The following is a 19,110-nucleotide window of genomic DNA, read 5'->3' as shown; positions in this document are numbered from 1 at the left end:
AACTATGGCCCAAGTCTAATTACTAACATCCATTTCTCCCACTGAAGTTGGTGCTCAAGGCAAAGGGTTACCCTTGGATAATGCTCACCTACATATGCTGCAATATCTCAGATTATTTAACCCATTTCTCACAATCTAAAGTGTCACAACACAACCACGAGAGGCATCTAGCGTACTTCACGCATTCATAAGCTCAGAGATTACTTGGTGATAGCATTTTTTGAAAAGCATTTTGTAAAAGTTTTGTCTTAGACATCAGATGTTTTTGGGTCCACGGCAAAAAGAGTTCTGTGAGTATCACCATAGTGAGTGGGGCCTACTACGCTCACATATCTAGTTATGTGAGCGTACTTTATGTACAAAAATATGCATTTATAGAGACTTATGGGAATTAAGTCCAACAAGAAATAAATAATTTACTATAGACTCATTCGAGTGCCTCTTACATTGAGGAGTTTCAGAAGATTAAATTACACCGTAGAACAAAAGATCTACATCCCCGCCACGCATTCATCAGTCTGCACTTGAAACTTCAAATTTTCATTGTAACGGTTTTCCATTTCATGTTTGACGTTCAGCTGGGCTGCGCTGCGTGGGGTGAGAAAATTCGTGGTGGTGGGGGCATTGGTAGTAGTGGAGGTAACGGTGGCTATGGTGACATTGAGACCTGATTAAAAGCGAATAAATAATCCAAACCACCACCCTACTCTGATCCCGACACTCAGAGCCCCCCCCCTGCCCTCTTCCACCCCTTCACTGAATGGACCTATACCGCTTCCCGGGAAGCGGTTGCCAGGACGACCTGTCACCGCGGTAAACCGCCAAAGTGACTTGCTTGCATAAACAATGCCTGTATGGTGTGCAGACCACACGGTAGTAAATATAAGTTCATTCCAATTCCTGTCGTCTTGATGTGCGATTAATTTTAATGACCACATTGACTGACAACCTCACACTAGGATCGCCACGTCACTGTTTTACCTCGCGCCAGCGAATGATATCCACATTGTTTGCAATGTGGCCGTGGCATTGGTCGGTCAAGGAAAGGCAACATAAATAAATAGTGCGCACACATTTACTCATTCGTATTTATAAATAAATAAGGTATTTAGTAAAATCTGCCAATCTAAGTTAAGGGTTTTAATCACTTTTATTTCTGTGTTGGTCTAAAACTCAATAGGTTAGCCAGTTCTGTAGCATGACAACCTGTATTAACAATTGCAGTCAGGTTTCTAAAAGATCATAATTTGATGTCCAATGACTGAATGGGAGAATAGATAGACGTATAGTCGTAGAGATGTCGAATAATCTCGAAACGCCCTTAATGAACCTATCTATCACTGAATTTTTATAAAACAAGAAGGTATGAAGCAGATGTGCTCTGATCTTCCATTTAGTGAGGATGATCCATAGGTTGTCTCATCGTACCAGTGGGTATTGTGTGTGTGTGGTAGTCGTGTAGTGAAACCAAAACTATTCTGTCTGGTGGAACGCAGGTGCCAAAATGCAACGCGTCTCGATTTATGGAGAGAAGGGTAGGATGGAGATGGGTGAATGGGTGTGTATTGATACTTTGTTTTTCCATTTATTTGAACATGCACGCGTCTGGCAGGTACATACCGGTGGGTTGGACACAGGGCGTGTGTGTGTGTGTTGGAAGTCATCCCCTGTAACCTCAATACCGGCTGTTAATTGTCTGATACACACAAAAACCGCGACAAAATGAACAAGTTTTAGGAAACTTCAAACACAAACAAACTACTGGCTGCTTTAGTGCTAGGCAGCATTCATCACACGGCGACCACCAACTGCCACTACAGCAGCTTTACATGCACCGTTCAACTTTCTGGCTGTCACCGAGGGTTACAAGCAAATTCAGGCCTCTTTTTACCGGGTGCGTACTTCAGCATATCTAATAAACCCATGCATTTTGAGAATTTGGATGCTGTACAGCCAATAGTGAATAATCATGAGAATATCATTTGTGCCGTCTCATGGGAATCACAAATCTTGAAGCCTCTTGTTGTTAATCAAGAAGTATTTTGGCAGGCATATTCATAAAAAGGGGCAATCCATGTTGTGTTGCCACTTATATGATACTATTAAGTTCTGACATTCCATTTTGGTAATACAGTAACCAAAATCAAATCACACATTTTCTATCAAGGGAAAAGTAACGTAGACTATTTGGAGAATAAATAGTTAAAAGCGGTCGGTTTAAAAGCAGTCAATGTTTTCGGTCTGGATTGCATCATTTGCGACTGGTTATGGTAGCGGTGGTGCGACAGCGCCGAGATGCAAGTGGATGCGGGTGTGAGACCATAACTGCGTTCTCTCTCTCCTGGTTGCCACGGTAGTTCCATGACTTTGACAGGTGAAAGTCATGCAGTTCCCCCAATGAAGCGGTAAGACGAGAAGGCGAGCCATTAGGCAGCAACGGATGTTGACGGTGGTGGTGGTGGTGGGGATCACAGGAACCCGGACACCCTGATGATAGAATTTGCTGCAAGCTATCAAATATCATCCGCATGCGGGTGGGGGATGACCCGGTGGTGGGTCATAAAAACACCGCGACGATGAGAGAGAGAGAAAAGTCAAATAAAAGCGAAACAATGCGGGGCGCGAAAACCACTGAATTCTTGATTATTTGGTTTTGACCCCATAGAACGACGCTTAGGTTAACTAAACCTTCGGACTACATGCCGGTCACGCAGTGCTGAGACAAGGCGAAATGATTCTTTGGCTTTTACTTGATCAACTTAATTCAATACCGATTTGGAATTTGAATGGTGTCTGCCTGCAATGTTGTATTTGAGCATACTCATTGGTTTTCTTTTTCTCTTGTTAAGAAAAAGGTCGCTTGGATTGGCTCCCGGTCAGCAATGTTGTCGATTCGTTCAGGTTTGCTAAGAAATTGAGCAGTTGTAGTTTAAGTCTTAATCATTTTCACTAGCACTACGTAATGGAGTTAGATTATAAGTTGTATTATCACAGTCGTATCTTTGTTTAAGCACCAAATTTTTCAAGCTTTAGTGAGAGGAAAAGTGAACTCACCGTAACACGTCTTGCAACCGTTAAAGATAAAACCAAGACCAGGTGGAAAGGGCTTCTAACTGTAAAAAGCGTGTTAAACAAAAAGGATAATTTTACTGGTGGTTTCCGAAAAAAAAGCCGTCATTGCTATTGGTCCCATGTCTTATTACGCGCAGTAGGGATGAGAATTATTTATTGAGCCTTTTATACGCGTGCAGCTCCATCAATATTGTTCAAAAGAGTCCTTAATCCCCTTTGAAGAGGATAGAGGGGGGGGGTTAATTTAGAGGTGGGATCTTTTTAAGTTAGTCATTCAGCAAGGCAACCAGTTGTTCCTATATTTTGTCTTCGGATCGGAAGTATATGATAGTGACAACTTTTGAAGGCTTTATCACTTTGTCGAAATATTTTGATTGTCATGTGCCCTTATGACAGAGAATTTATCCCGAGACTACGTCCACGCTGTTAAAAAGATTCGAAATAATTTAGCTTCCGAACAGTTAATTATTGCGTAGAACCTTACATGGTTATCATATGTAAGAGAGTTAGCTTCAAATGGGAGTCCGTTTACCATTTCAGAGTTAAAGAACACAACTACGCTTGAATTCATCCTCATTCCATCAGCATTGTCTAATCTGTGCCAAAAATTCTAGTCAAGGGAAGGATTTGGAGTTGTCGCGTTTTCTAAATACCATGGCATGCTGATAGTTCGCTTATTAAGGAGAGGCAAAAGCCAATAGCATCGGAGTTTGTTAAGTTAGGCATTGCCATTAAAGCCACTCTAATGAGGATCCTCGGCTCTGACCACATTGTCAAATATGCAACATTATTCACTATATAAACGGCACATTTACAATTGTCAAAATTTCATAAACCCTTGTCCATTTATTGAGAGTCCACTGTCGTATAATGTTCAAGATATTACACGTCAGGGAAGTTGGATAGAGTATAGAGCAGCAAACATAAACAAATCCTATGATGATCAGCTAATGGGCTCCAAAACCCACCTACCAGTTCCTCTTTAATACCTTTCAAATCGATCTATTTAAAATGAATATATCAAATTCCATACAATAAAGCCCTGCTATGTTTGCATTTAAAAAACAGAAACGCTTGAGAGAATTTTTCAGTAAGATCAAGCTCACGGAACAAAGTGGTAGTATGACACTAATATTGTCTTTATTGCGTGGGTGTTTTGTATCCAAACTTGATCCACTCGAATTTTGGATCACAAACTTTCACTCAGGGTCTCACATAAGCAGTGGTGAATTTTTTGTAAATATCCTTACATTTAAGAATATGATCATTGGATTTAGATTGAATAAGAAGTGAATGCAGCACAAACTAATCCCGAATCGGTAAGCAGGATGTGGAAAAAGTTTCAGGATATGCATATTAGTTGGATTTTATGCTTGAACGAAAAAATATTTACTACTTTATTATTATAGCACACTTATCTTCAATCGAACTGAAGACTCCATGCTTTGGCAAAAAAGTAGGAAATTCGGTTTTTGGATCCCACCTGCCTCCTTCACAAAGCCATCCGGCAGTTAGTGCCATTCTCTGATTGGTCCAGCATCCTAACGCGCTCTGCGTGCCTGTGTGAAGACGAATGGCATGCATGAACTTGGGCGGCCTATCCCAGTGCAGGCGTCATTGCATAAACCAACCACGTGCTACCTGTGCCAACTGTCCTCTACCCCTACCTCGCGCACAACGCTTCTTTGCTATTCGCTAGTCGCACCCTTCTCCACGGATCAAAAAGGTAGTACTTTAAAAACGCGCCACAAAAGACTACTCAGCAAGGACAAACTGAGTGGTAAGTCCCGTGTCCACTATACTTTGATGGTTTCTTATTATATACATAGAATATGGGGGTGTGTGTGTAGGTGTGCCTACTCGATGATATTTTCGTGTCGGAGTCATATGTGGCTAGTACGCGCGCCACTTCTCCAAGATTCACTCGAGTTAGAGCCCATCTACTTATTGCACCACATCGATTAGTAGGTGCCGCTAGAAGACTCCTTGTATACTTTACACCACTGGTTGCTTTTATGTATTCATGCATTGATGCACACAAATACACAAATAGTGAGGTGAGCTCTCATTGCTTCCACTGCTTCATTGATGTGCCAGTTAGGCTGATCGGTACGATGTCACTCTGCCATGAGTGTCGATGCATTAATGATGCCAATTTTTTCTGCAAGAGGCATCAACATGCATGAATATCGCGTGACTCATTACCTTTCATAACTTGTGCACACAATATGACCTGCTACACTTAATTCTTTTCCACATAATCTCTATCAGAGCATCATTCTCCTCTGGTGGAGTTTATAAAGCCGTCACCAAATTACCTAAAGAATCCACAAGTTACTTAACAAAAGGAGGAAGATGTGATGCTTCTTTCGTAAAAAACCGCGTACAATTGTATTTAGCGGTAAGTGGAGTAGTCTTGGTACTCGACTTCTTCACTCAAGTAAATGTACCCCATTTCACTGCGTGGGAATTGGGAAAGGATTATGAGCGCATATGAGGCCTCCTGAAAGCTCGGCATTTTTCGTGTCATTACAACGGAAGTGAGTGTTTTGCTAACTTTCAAAAGCATCATAATGTGGATAGCATGTTTGCCCAAAAAGCCTCCATGCCGCTAATTAACTTCCGGTAGTTGAAAGGCGATAAAAATTACAACTCTCCCTCCCTCTTTTCCTCCCTCCCTTCCTCTCCTTTTCCATCGCCTTGCTCACCCCACTAGGAAATGCAGTTACTTTTCATGGGCGGAAGTTGGCACATGAGTCCAAAGGCCTAAGGTATAAGCAGCTGACAATCTGTTTTTTTTTTGATTAGATTTGTAATACTTTTTTAACGGCGACTTCATTTTCTCAATTATGCTCGGTTTAAATCCTAACCATTGCCTAAACTGAGTAATTTACGCACGTCGTGGGTGAATAATGTTGTCTTCGTAGAATAACTAACCACTGTGAGCGCATTGATTGAATTCTGATAATTCTCTCTGACTATGGCATCTTTAAGATGTCTCTGAAGATGACTACATTTTGTGCACAGTTGACTAGTGTTGCAATAAACAATGAAAATATTTAGCGGGGTCAATGATTTGGTTTTCCCACCGGCACAATTCAGTGTTAGGGAGAGGATGATAGACAATCCAATAGCCGCCTTTCAGTCTTCAACTTGCTCCATGCCATTCTGCAGTGTTCGTTGTATGCTCCATCTTTCCATATGGCTCCAATTTAGTGCGGAATGAAAACGTAGGCGCAAGTGATGGTACGGCAAAAATTATTCCTACTGAATGATGGTGTGCTAATTGACGTAAATTTACTTAACCTTATATCTTTAGATTTGGCTCGTGAAAAGAAAAGAAAAGTCGACTGCCGCATCAAGGTGTTTCAGTAATCCATGAGCACATACACTTGAAGCTTTTGACCCTTAAAATTCTTTTTGCTGTTAATGCATATTCTCCTCTTAAATTGATACAGCGATTGCTGAAAACACTCACTGCATAAATGGCTTGAAATTGATCCATTTTACCGTTGCAGATCAGTTCAGCAAAATGTTTGCACCGGATTCGTTTGGTCTGGTACGACCGAACCTCCACTCAAGCCCCATGGGTCTTCCACATCGGTCACAGGCACCGGCCATACGATTCCCTCCCCTCATTTTCCCCACGCTTGCTCACACCATCCCTACGACTACTAAAAGTGATGAAATGGAGAATGCTCACTTACCCAACCAAAAGTAAGTTGTATATTTTGGTAGAACAAATTTTTGGGTCTACCTATTGCTGAAATATTTACTAACTGTCTTGGGCTTAACTGCTTTAAAGGATTTCTTTTTGATAATTGAACTTATCGGTGATTTCTTGGTTCACCTGTAATCGCACATCAACCAGTCGAGATTCTATTTTCAATAACAGTCCTACTGTATTGAACACCATTTAGTTTCCAGTTTGCTTTAGTATTCGAAGCACTGTTGTGAATAGAGCACTCTACTGGATTCTACGGTAAGGCTGGTGATTCTGCAGCATGGACGCAGTATGAAAGTTATACAATCAGTCTTTATTATATTACTGTCATATTTGGATTTGAGCCTTAGAACTTACAATGCAAGAGAAGTCCAATAAGCTCAAACATTACCGTTTCCACCCCAATGGTGAATTTTTGTGAAATTTTCTAGCTTCAGTGGATGATGGGATTGCGATAACCGAAACCATTTGTCATTCACAACAACATAATGCTGCCTGTTATTCGATTACTGACTCGGAAATAATCGGCAACGGACTGAAATAGCGTTCACAAAGCTTTTCTATGGGTAGTGTAGGGAGATAGTAATTACTCTGCTCTTTTTCATCATTTTGATGTTCAATAGAATATACGGAACTGGTTATCACTTTGAATGAAAAGCATACTGAGGCATCTAGTTTATCTCCTATTAATTTGTTCATTAGTAGGTTTTTATGACCTAGAGGATACATTTTAATATAGATTACTCATAGGTAAATTAAGCTAAAAAATCATGTACAAGGTGCCAGCTATTTCGTTGTTTTGACCTCGCACACACACACGCGCGCAACTATTCATCTGTATTTGAACAGGCACAAACACGTAAAGAACATGTGAACTCGGTGTCTAAAAAAATTATTGGCTTGGTGTAAGTTCTGCTAAGGATTAACTCAGAAGTTAACTGAGCCACACACTGGTCTATTGCATTAGACACTGGAAACACTTTAAATTGTTTTTATCCCGTTTTATTAATCAGGTAAAATAACCCACTCATGAAAAGTTCGATGGTGTTTGCGGGAAAAATATCTTGGGCTCTCATTGTGATGGGGATCTGATAGTCTGTGATCTGCATCCCAAGCTACCGGTGTTTGTGTGCTGCATGCTGATTCAGGCTCGTACACTTTTGGTACAAATGTTTCTTAGGGTTAAAAATGCGTTTATACGTGTTTATATGTGTGCACATATCGTGGGACCAGACAAATTGACCCCTTTGCTAACTGATCGACAGTAAGCAGAAAGCCACTAAGCATTAGAGGTAGGGAAAAAGTCGCTCTCCCACATATTTACTGAAGCAACGATAAGTTCATTATGTTTGAAGCAGCATTGTCAAATCCAATCTAAAGATATATTTATTTCTCTAAAATTACCATCTACTATCCGTAGTTTCTTTCAGATCATCCAGACGATGCTGGGGAGCTGCGGAATAAAGAGCTGTGAGGAAATGGTGGATGAGAGCGTTCCAGTGGCCTGTCCATCGGGACCCGAAGTGACTAAGGAGGCTGTGGCGGGGCGTCAGCCCTCACTGGAACTGGTGTTGGACGCGCAGAACGTTATGGAGTCCTCCAGCAGCACTCCACCCTCCATAATAGATACAAAGAGGACCTCTCCTACCAGTCCTTCCTCTCACTCCTGGCCTTCCGTCTCCTCCCAGATCAGCAAGTCCAGTATGTTTGCTCGGTCTTAACCTTAATTGTGCTAAATAACGGCAAACATTACCCACTTTAACTATGCAAGAATCCGAAATATTTGGCCTCTTTGCTAATTAGCGTACCGCTGAATGGCGTCTACTTTCCCATGCATATTTTTTTCCATACCAGAGAGTGAAAAGTTGTTATAAATGAGGGTGAAAGAAAATTATAGATCACATCGATAGCGTAGTGAGAAATTTTATGAATCCCACATGATTTAAATGCACAGTGAATTCATTAACCTTGTATGACTGCCGAATGGGTGTTCCCTCCTTTTCCCCGTTAAGGCGCACAAAATCCCACACATGCACTTGATGAATCGGAGGAGCGACTGAACTCCAGTCAGATGGAAATTTTCACCGACTCCATTCAACCAGACACAGATGGCATCTACTTTTGTCACCTGTGTGAATACACTGGTAAGAGTTTGTTTTTTTTTTCTTTCACATCCACTCATTAAGTTAACCGCGCCTACTCCCACTCGCTTATGTGCTGTTAATTTGGAAAAACAATCATTCACCTTGAAGAATGATAATCAGCTTTTGTGGTTAGATAGTCTCTTGTTAATGAGTTTTTTGAAAGGCAGTACTTGCGAAGAAGAAATTCACCTTTTTTATTGATCTGGAGTCTTGGCGATTTAGAGATGCTATGAGAATTTCTGGCGATAAGTATCCGCCGCGGTGAGCAGGGTACAGTACAGGAAGGCGAATGAACATGAGCTGAGTGAAAATTAGTGGTACAATGGGACGTTTGTCTCGCGGCTCCAAATTACCTTTTTGAAGTTGAAAGCCGAGGAGTGATGGCCACAGACGCAGGTGGTCCATGGGGTACAAAGCGGGTGATCGTCGGGCGACATGCGTGCAAGAGACCGTGTCTCCGACGTCTAGACACTTTGCCTACCGCTCCCTCCCCTGCAGGCGAAAAAACGGCTTATGGTCACAACAAGTGCCCCTGCGGTAGCGCGAGTGTATGTATGTAGTGGAGTGGGTGGAGAGGGGTGAAATTTATCACCTGTCGGTCCGTAAAGAAAATCAAATGTCCGCCTTCTCCTACACATCATTTCGCCCAGACAGTATCATACTGAGGGTGGGGCGTGTATTGGCGTTGCATCCTTAGTTGACAAACATGTTCAGACTGGTAGGAGAGCCTGGGAACTTCCATGATTATCACTTTCTGAGATGTTTACTCCTCCTCATCCTCATTTTAATGCATTGAATTGCCACTATATCCTCCCATAGGGGGACTTTGTTTTCTACTGAATCACTTGACAAAGATCGGGCTAAAGAGGAACGTTTGCCTATAGTGCTGGACTTTCCCCCTATAAAATGAGTCCTCACTCTTTTTTACAAGTCATCGGAAATATTAGAAGTCAGTTTTATAAAAGATTTTAGGTTTGGTAATTTATTCACAAGCTAGGAATGAAACAAGGTATTCGGTACAGCATGAAATCCTGGGAATATATAAACGGGACTTATCTACAGGGCTATTTAAAGCTATCATTCTTAGTTATTTGCTTAAAATCGACCGAGAACTAGCAGCTGAAGGAGAAAGGTCGTGCTCACGAGACCACTAAGACTGCTTCCCTATTAGATGGGATTTTGCTATTTTGAATTGATTTTTGCCATTTACTTTAACTCCCAACTAAATTATTGCATATTTTAATGTACAAAACGACAAGTAATTCTAAGAGGAGTGAAAAATCTACAAATATGAGCAACTTATGTGCAAAAAGACAAAATCGACACAGTGAACCAAAAATGCACTCCAACGGAGATCAAAGGGAGATCGACTACAGAAGGGATCATTTCACTTAATCGTCCCCCCTATTAAAATACACATCAATTTATATACGAAATGAAGTCGTTAATTAATTTAAACCCATTACCCCCTCCTTTGGTAGGCAACACTAATGCACTGGTTGCAAAATGCACTTACAATTACGGTATTAGTGGTGAATTTGGCTCGTTTTTGGACAAAAATGATTTGTGCCGAGGTCAAATTCAAATCACTTCAGTTGTTTACTTGAAGCGCGTGGCGCAGCTGGCCGAAATGAGTCATGGCTTGGAGGTCCGACACCCCCCCTCTGGGCCAATCAGCCAGCATGTCGCTTGCGCAATCGACCGCGGGCATTTTAATGGAAGATGTTAATCTATTCCAAAAAGGGGGAAATTTAGATATTTGACCGCATCCTTTTATGCTGGTGAAAGTCATCAAGCCATTAACCGCTCCGTATGTAACATTAACATCGGACCCCTTCCACCAGTGCATCTGATACTTTTTATTAGTTAATTTTATTAACGGATTGATACTTTTAAAACAAGAGAAGTCTTATTAACTTTTCATGACGAACTATAGCTCTGCAGCTTCGTTTATCAAAGTAAGACTCCTTTTTGCCATTTCGGACCAAATTTATGGAACACAAGCTGTAGAGGTATGCTGCTTCGAAAGTCCCGATAATATGAAAGTGTCTTATCTACACATCGACCCTGTCCTATTCCACTAGACCACACCTGATGGGAGGCTGGAAGTAAATAAAGTAATTTACTATTTAATTTATTTTACAGGAAACAAAAGGCAAGAATTCCAAATCCATTTGAGGAGCCACTACGACTACCAGTGCCCGAAATGTGACTATACGTCGCGTACAGAGGGTCGTCTGCGGCGACACATGGAAGGATTTCACTCGGCCGTTCCTCCGGAAAATTTTTCGGGCAAGTCCTCTAGGCCCCCCAACAAATTGAAGCTTCAACGTTGCAAACAATGCGACTACGTGGCTGAAACAAAAGTATGTCAGAGCACAATTAGATGTCTTTGCATAAATCCAATTAGTGTAGCTTGGTCGAGGGGAGACGTTTATTTAGTTAAAAAATTCAGCGATAAATTTTAATTATCGAAGTCAGACCTCGCAATTTTAGTACATGGTTCAATTAGGCAAAAGAAATTCGAGCGTATAATCATATTTGCCGATCTAACTAGCCTATCCACATCAGTAATCATAGTTTAAAATGCCTTGCAGTGCTGAGAGTGGTTCAAGGGGAGTTAAGATTAATAAGGTGACCAGCTGTTTATTTTTACTTATTAACGTGGCTTCCCAGGGTTTTCGACCTATAATGCTGGGGGAGGAGTGGATTAGGGATATCCTGGCAACCAGGCGACGTGGGGGGAGAGAGGGGGAAGAGGAAGCATCGGGTGAAGGGGAGTAGAAGAGGAAGTGAAGGCTTGTGTCAGTTACCACGGCTAGGTTACGTAACGGGGGCAGGTGGCCGTTGATTTTTCCCATGAAATTAGTCATTTGGTCATATACGTCAAAGTAACCACTGGAATGACTCTCAACAAGAACTTGCTTTGATCCGATGTCAATTAGAACAATGATGTGGATAATATAAATAGATAATAAGTCACATTACATTGTCTTCACAGCTTACCTAACTGACCGATTTCAACTTAGTTACAGTCTGGTAGTACTGACCATTTTTTCTTTAAAAGCCGCAGAGCTCCTTAACATCCAAATATTTGAACACGATCCTAAATTATGGGGGGATGAGGTGCTGATGCAGTTATTTGGTGAATCTGTGGTGGATTGTGATTAAGCCACATCAATCATACTCATATACCACCAAAAAAGCACTTTGATAGGTTGGCAAGCAGAACGTAAGCTCCACTTGTTATCCACTAATTAGAACATAACTGAGTGCGTGAAGTATTTTTTGGAAGAAAATAACGCACTAAATTTCGTAACACTGGCACTATCGGCTATTTAAATCCAAAATATAATGCAAAAAATATTTTTCTTAAAATATACCCAGCATGTGTATAAGAAAAGGAGGTCGCAACTTAAAATACGCGGAGTAAGTAGGAAGAGCATATTTTTACTTGACTGGCTTATATCTTATCAATGCCTTCTAATATGGGTAATTTTACCGTCCTAATTACAGACAGACTATTGGCAGCACCAGCGAACTCACATAAAAGCGGACCGACAGTTGCAATGCACGCAGTGTCCGTTTGTCACGGAATACCGACATCACCTTGAATATCACATTCGCAATCATCTGGGTTCGAAGCCCTACAAATGCTCCAAGTGTAATTACGAGTGTGTCAACAAATCCATGCTCAATAGCCACATGAAATCGCATACTAATGTGTACCAGTACCGCTGCGCTGACTGCAACTACGCCACAAAGTATTTCCACAGTCTAAAAATTCATCTCACCAAGCACAAACACACGCAGGCTGTGGTTCTGAACGTGGATGGAAGTCTTCCGGAGAGAACAAATGCCCTACTGATTAAACCGGACCAAGTGGCCCCACCGATGAGTCAACCATCCCCTCTTCCTGTTACTCCTATGCTGCCCCTCTTTCCTCCTCCCCCAATCAACCTCCAACCTGAGATACCTTCAGATAGGTCTCAAGAAAACCTTGCATTAATGACTGCATTTGTGCTCTCCATGCAGCAGCAGGCTTTTCCCCAGACGCCACCACCCCCCTCAACATCCTTTCCACCACTTCTCAATTTACCATTTAAACCCGAAACACCAGCGCTGTATATGACAGAGGATGATGTACTGGATCTCTCAGCCCCGAAAACGGAAGCTAGAGTGCAGGAGGAAAATATGCACACTTCCTTGGCGAAATATGAATGCGGATATTGTGAAATCATATTTAAGAACGAAGCTCTCTTTGAACTGCACAAACAGTTCCATGACCCCAAAGATCCTTTCCGCTGTAAACGATGCGGTATTCGTTGCAAAGACTCAGTGGACTTCTTCAATCACATCAATGAGAAGGAACATGGTGGTGGTAGTGCTTGATTCGGTGTTTTTTTTTGTAAATCGTTTTATCTAGCTCCATGTTTTACGTACCTCAGAACAAAATAATTGCTGCCACCTACATCTACCCACACACCTCACCTCATTACTTTTGTATATATCTATGTAATGGTTAAATAAAAGGTGTCTTTTTAATAATGTAGTCGAAAAATGTAATGCGTTTAATCAAGTAGTTAAACAGACTTAGTGAGGATCAGAGATTTTTCTAATTGCTCAACGTCTAGATATGTCCCTTGTGGTTTGAATAAAATCATGATGTCTTGCGATGAAATTTGTTAAAAAGTTATTGGTACATAGCTATGAAACATATGGATTTCGCTTAAAAATGTAAAGAAACAAGCGTAGAAACTACAACGGGTATCAATGAGCAACAAACCAGGTACTAGATCAATGCGAAATGGTGTTATGGTAGCTACTGGCATGCAAATGTCTGAACTCTCCCTTCCGACAAGTTAAAGCCATGAAATTTGCTAATGTGAGTGTACTTATCAATAGCGCACAATCACAAATACTAGTTGGGTGAAGATGGAACCTGCAGATCATGCAAATTAAAAGATAATACTGACAAACAGCAACTGTGGATGGACTTGTTTATTTACTCATCTTAAAGACACATTCTCTGCTAACAGTTAATCAGTAGTGACATTATGCAGCATGATGGTGCTCCTACACTGATTTGCGAAATACTAGGGTTCCTTTTCACCGTATATCGAATTTTCTTTAAGTACTTCCAGCAAGACAGAGGTTTGTAACAAATGAAACTATTGGCTATTTGATTAACTGGTTTGATTAAAATAACTACTAATTGGTTACTACAATGAGATAGTTTACTATGCACTACAATGCACATTTGTCGAAATCTCGTAAAACCTGAAGTAAATCTAGAGCAATCTCTATGAAACTTTTTTGGGACTTGCAACAAGCTTCTTTAGCCATACTGATTAAGCGGCATCAAAAACAGTAAATTCACCCTTTTTTTGTACATGGCCGGGTCACGCCCCATTTCCAAATTACTAAGAATTGCAATCGCCTTTTGCACTAGCCTATGTAGTACAGTCTGTTACAATTTGCATGCTTATAAGTCCAAGGAGGTATCGCTGTTTCGACCTTTCTCGGCTTCGTTCTAACTAAACAAAAAGTCCATAGTGAATAGCAATCTCCTATAATGCTTAGTACCTTCAAAAGCGAATACTCTAATGGTAGGCTCCCCTTTTAAAATGCTATCTTACTGTCATGTTTCCCGGATTTCTTGAGTGTACCACCATTTTTATCCTATCGATGCCGCCAAAATTGATTTACCGTAATTTTTGACACCCTTTCACGGAAGCATCTCTTGATACATTGACAGAGGAGGTACACCTTTTGGCCATGATTAGTAGCATGACCAGCTCTTTTGGAGCGGGTGTCGTTTAACCAGCTTGATTCACTAAAAAATAGAACTTAAACCGCAAAATTTAAATATTTAACTTAGAAAACATTAGATAATTCCAGTCGAAAAAGTGCTTTCTGTCTGCATTTTTGGATGAAGAAATTTGAATAATGGCGGTAGGTGGATGAGGACGGTTAACAACGCTTCTAAGAGGGTATGAATTTAATATGAAATCATCAATATGAGCGTATGCAAGTTCGGATTATTGAATCAACTTACTAAAATCTGAGAGGCTAAGGATGACTCAACAAAAGTCCCTTTTTTTACACTCTCCCTCAATTACAAGTTCAAATTGCATGAAATAGAGAAATCTCAACCGAAAAATTCTCACACCATAAGAACAGAAATGCTGACACCATTGAAGAGCGTATGAAAATGTTTCAATTTGGAATATACAAAGTGCTTTGATGTAGAATTGATGAAAATATCATGTCTATTCTGCACATATTGTTGTGATCCATTTGTTCACTACCGATTTTTGACGTGTTTATGATTTCCTGTTCTTAATTAAAAATACTGGCATTGAACTGAGCTACGCCTGAAATTAAAACATTGAAAGAATTATCACTATTCCTTTTTTACAATTTAGGTAAAAATTTCAGCCCTAAACTTGCGCAAATTTAGCTTTTGTAATGAATAAAAGGCCACCAGACATCTTAACCAACTTATTTTAATTACTTATACAAAGTGGCTTGAGAAGTCGGTGGGATGGAACAGCTTTTTTTGTTTCAGAATCGGTGTCTAGGGGAATTTACGGTAAAACGAACTAACGGAGAAAATCAGCTGCACAAAGCATTGGTGTTTATGGATGAGGGCAACAGAAGCTGAAACCCCGTTCTTAATGGGTGATTGCAGACCTCCTTGAGGTCTATACTAGTGGAATGAATGGTAGTGTAACTACCTAGAGCAATTAAAAATTAAGCAAAGTTAATGCGAAGTTGCTCTTTTGGAAGGCGGATTCATAAAAAAAACTATCGTGAGCTGCAAATAAATTAACATTAGGGACTTTGAAAATACACATGCATTGGATTACATCCTCCAAAGCAGAATCTAACTGGGGCACAGGAGTTGTGGATGTTTTTCGCCTAAATACACGAAGAACATTAATGAGAAGTAGAGACGCTTAAGACAGTTTATTTTTTCAAGCAGCATATTGTGAGGAGGTATTTCTTTAGCCCTAAAAACTCTTTCTCCGTCAGTAATTAAATCCAGAGCTCACACTCACTTTGGCATCAGAACGAAGAAAACAAAAAAACGCCGAGAGTTTTGAAATTACAATAATTTTCACAATTTCTTCTTCACAATTTACCGCTCCTGAGCAATAGCTAGTCAAAATGTAACCTGCAACCGTGAAGTAGGTTTTAAAGAAAATTTTCAGGAAAAATCACTTCTCCAATAGGATAATCACGCTTAGAGATGTGCAATAACTGCCACTTCTTGTTAATCAAGCTGAAAGCCTTGGAGTAAAGGCAAAAAACCTCTGAATCACAGCGCTGGTGATGGCGATGCATTTCAAGTGCGCGCCACTAAGGTAAACAGCTATAAAACCAGAATAATATTTGCATTTTCGCATAGGCAGCATCCGACCATGATTGTCTTGAATGTGTGAGTTACTTGTGTTAGCCACTGTACTATTCACAGCCGTAACATCACGATCCCACCTAAAGTTTTACTACCGTCCGCTTGAGCACAACAATCCTTCCCCATTCAAATACACACCTAAGTCCACTAACTTGAAATACTTCGTAAATAAACCAGATTTATTCCGATAAATATCAAAGCTCAGATCAAACAATATGGAGATAAAAAAATAATATCATGGCATAAAACGTATTGTTTAGTAATGCCTCCGACGGAAAAGACTGTTACATTATTTGACAAATGAAGTGAATTTTAGGAGCTACCCGGGCGGGATGACCAAGATACAAATAGTATGTAAACAATTTAATAGGAAAAAGTAGAAAAATTTGTTCAGCTGAAACAGTGGGAGACGGCTATAACCTCTACATCAGCGCCCTCACTATTGTAAGGCAGCTTTGTAACGCTTTTGTGGTAAGGCTTTAATTTAGACTTTCGTAAAAATCACGCACTTTTGGCTTCTTACAAGAATGCCTCTTTTGGATCCAGTTGTACTTGCCTGTGAGGGTGTAGGTATGGTTACGGCTGGAAACTGTGCTGCACATTTACCACTAACTTTCGAAAATCTACATTCCAGGACTTTTTGGTATTATTGACTGTAGGGGGTCGCCTAAGCTCAAGAAGTTCATAAGGAAGACGTGATTCATTGCATCACGTTAAGAGTAGAACCACTGTCTTCTGTTTAAATTGTAAGAGTAGTCAATGAACGGATCTAATTGTAGGAAAACTGTACAAACTGCCACTAGTTTTGGTTTACAATGTAAAAAGGCAAGCCATGGAAGGACGTACCTCCACTTTTGCTTTGCTTTCCCCTCTTGTTTCATGCGAGCTCAAAAATTAATAGTAGTAAGGATTTTGTTAAGACTGAATTGCTTTATTTATTTTAACTAAGGTCAGTCAGAGTACAGTGGGAGATGAAAGGTGGGATGACGATAGGTACACATTTCAGCGACTTCGATGCATCTCAAATTCTAAATTACTTGCATAGACGGATTCAATGAAGGATACTGTTAAAATATACCAAACAGTTTTGAGCCTGCCTCACCCAGTTTTAAGGTGAAGCAGTGAGTGATTTCTTTAGGCGCTATCAATGGCGAGGAACTGAGGCATTACTTTATGATCGCTTCACTTTTGGAGTTATTTTTTGAGCATTTTTTGGATGTAGTAGTCTACTGCGACGATTCAATTGTATTAGTGGTGTCCTTACACCTGTGCAATTATTTCTATATTGGACAATTACTTAGAAGCACTCTTCTTGCTTAAAGTTTTCTCACAAAATGTGGCTAATAGCAGTATTGGAAAAATTTTAAAAAATGAGTTTCCAGTTTACCGCAGTAAATGTTGAAAGACAAGCATTAAAAATGAATTATCTAACATAATCCCGACAAAAGCAATGTGGAAGGTTCTTTCATCGTAAGATAACCATTGCTTCCAATTAACAATTTCTACATTTCATTTACGCCGCTAAATAACTGAGCAGTTGGGTATTATCTCTTGACACTATTGTAAATGCATATTAATAATGACTTCAATACTTTACAGAAAAATAAGGACTTTGAGAACAAGATATTCGCAAACGATACAAACCATTTTTAATGCTTTTTAATAGAATACGATGCTAAATTGTGTGGATGTAATTTGTGAAGTCATTCCATCGCTCGTAAGAGAGTTTACAGGCGAGGCCATGCAAAAGCGCGACCTTTCGTATTCGACATTCGGACGCGCTGAAGAACTCGACAACTCAACGCCCTTTCATGAAGTCATGAAACATTAAAGGCAGATTTAGTAAACTATAACTAATACATTTGGACCACCATTTGGCTACTTCAAATATCTAATTTTATTTATAAATTGGAAGAATTTTAGAACCTCAATCACTTTTACAGTAGGAAAATGATGAATCTGTCATCAATAAATTGCAACAAAGAAAATAAATTGGAATAAAATACCCTTATGGAGGGGTTTCTTATACTTACTGCATCACTTAAACAGGTTTTAGAAAGCATCTACGCTTAATAGATAAACGTGATGGGTGGACATGTGAAAAGGCCATTGAGGCCACTTCAGGCGGTCTAGCTTCGGTCTCGTTAAAAGGCAACTCTTTAAACTTCCCTTTTTCAATGGCATTATGAAAACACGCAGTGTAGTTTAAGTCTATCCAAATGTCATGTAATAGTAACCACATTTTGTACAAAATATCACTTTTTCTAGAGCAGAGGAATTTCGCTTTTTCACAGTCGTCCTAAATACTAACGAGAATACTTCAACCTGAACTAAAATAGGCATTAATTACGCTTTCAATGCTGCACTATACTATAACTTATAGTTACTTTTCAAATATAGGGGAGGCATTATGTTTTTCAATAGATATTGAGTCAAAATTATTGCATATTAATACTGCCTGCACACCTTAAGAGTGAATATTCACGTTTTGCTGATAAAGCGAAGCCTTGAAAGGCACATGCTTGTCCCCTATTACTGAGTTTGGCACATTGGGTAGTTTTGTGAAGTCTAACCATCTGAAAGACAGGCGACTAGAAAGTAAGGTTGCTCTCAACTTATGTTACAAATTAAGTTGCACAATCGCAGCCTTTGTGGGCATTGTCAGCTGCAGTTGATTCGACTTGGAGAAACAGAGAAAGCGAAGCGTTAAAAAGCCAAAAAATGTGGTATGAACCTCAAAGTAGCTCTAT

The 19,110-nt window shown here is 40.1% G+C and overlaps 1 protein-coding gene across 1 annotated transcript; it reads left to right on the top strand. All coding sequences in view use genetic code 11, as the record gives it.

The window, feature by feature from the left end:
* Window positions 1–563: 563 nt before the first annotated feature.
* EGR_02462 (hypothetical protein) lies at window positions 564–13,332 on the top strand (the record flags this gene model as incomplete). Its single annotated transcript, XM_024491711.1, has 7 exons — window positions 564–654; window positions 6,591–6,789; window positions 8,217–8,497; window positions 8,809–8,940; window positions 9,304–9,488; window positions 11,139–11,306; window positions 12,457–13,332. The coding sequence occupies 7 exons, from the start codon at window positions 564–566 to the stop codon at window positions 13,330–13,332; spliced, it is 1,932 nt and encodes a 643-aa protein (XP_024353862.1).
* Between the last annotated feature and the right edge of the window lie 5,778 nt (window positions 13,333–19,110).

Source organism: Echinococcus granulosus, assembly GCF_000524195.1.
Source record: "Echinococcus granulosus chromosome Unknown EG_S00011, whole genome shotgun sequence".
Lineage (NCBI taxonomy): Eukaryota > Metazoa > Platyhelminthes > Cestoda > Cyclophyllidea > Taeniidae > Echinococcus > Echinococcus granulosus.
This window is presented reverse-complemented; position numbering and strand designations above follow the sequence as displayed.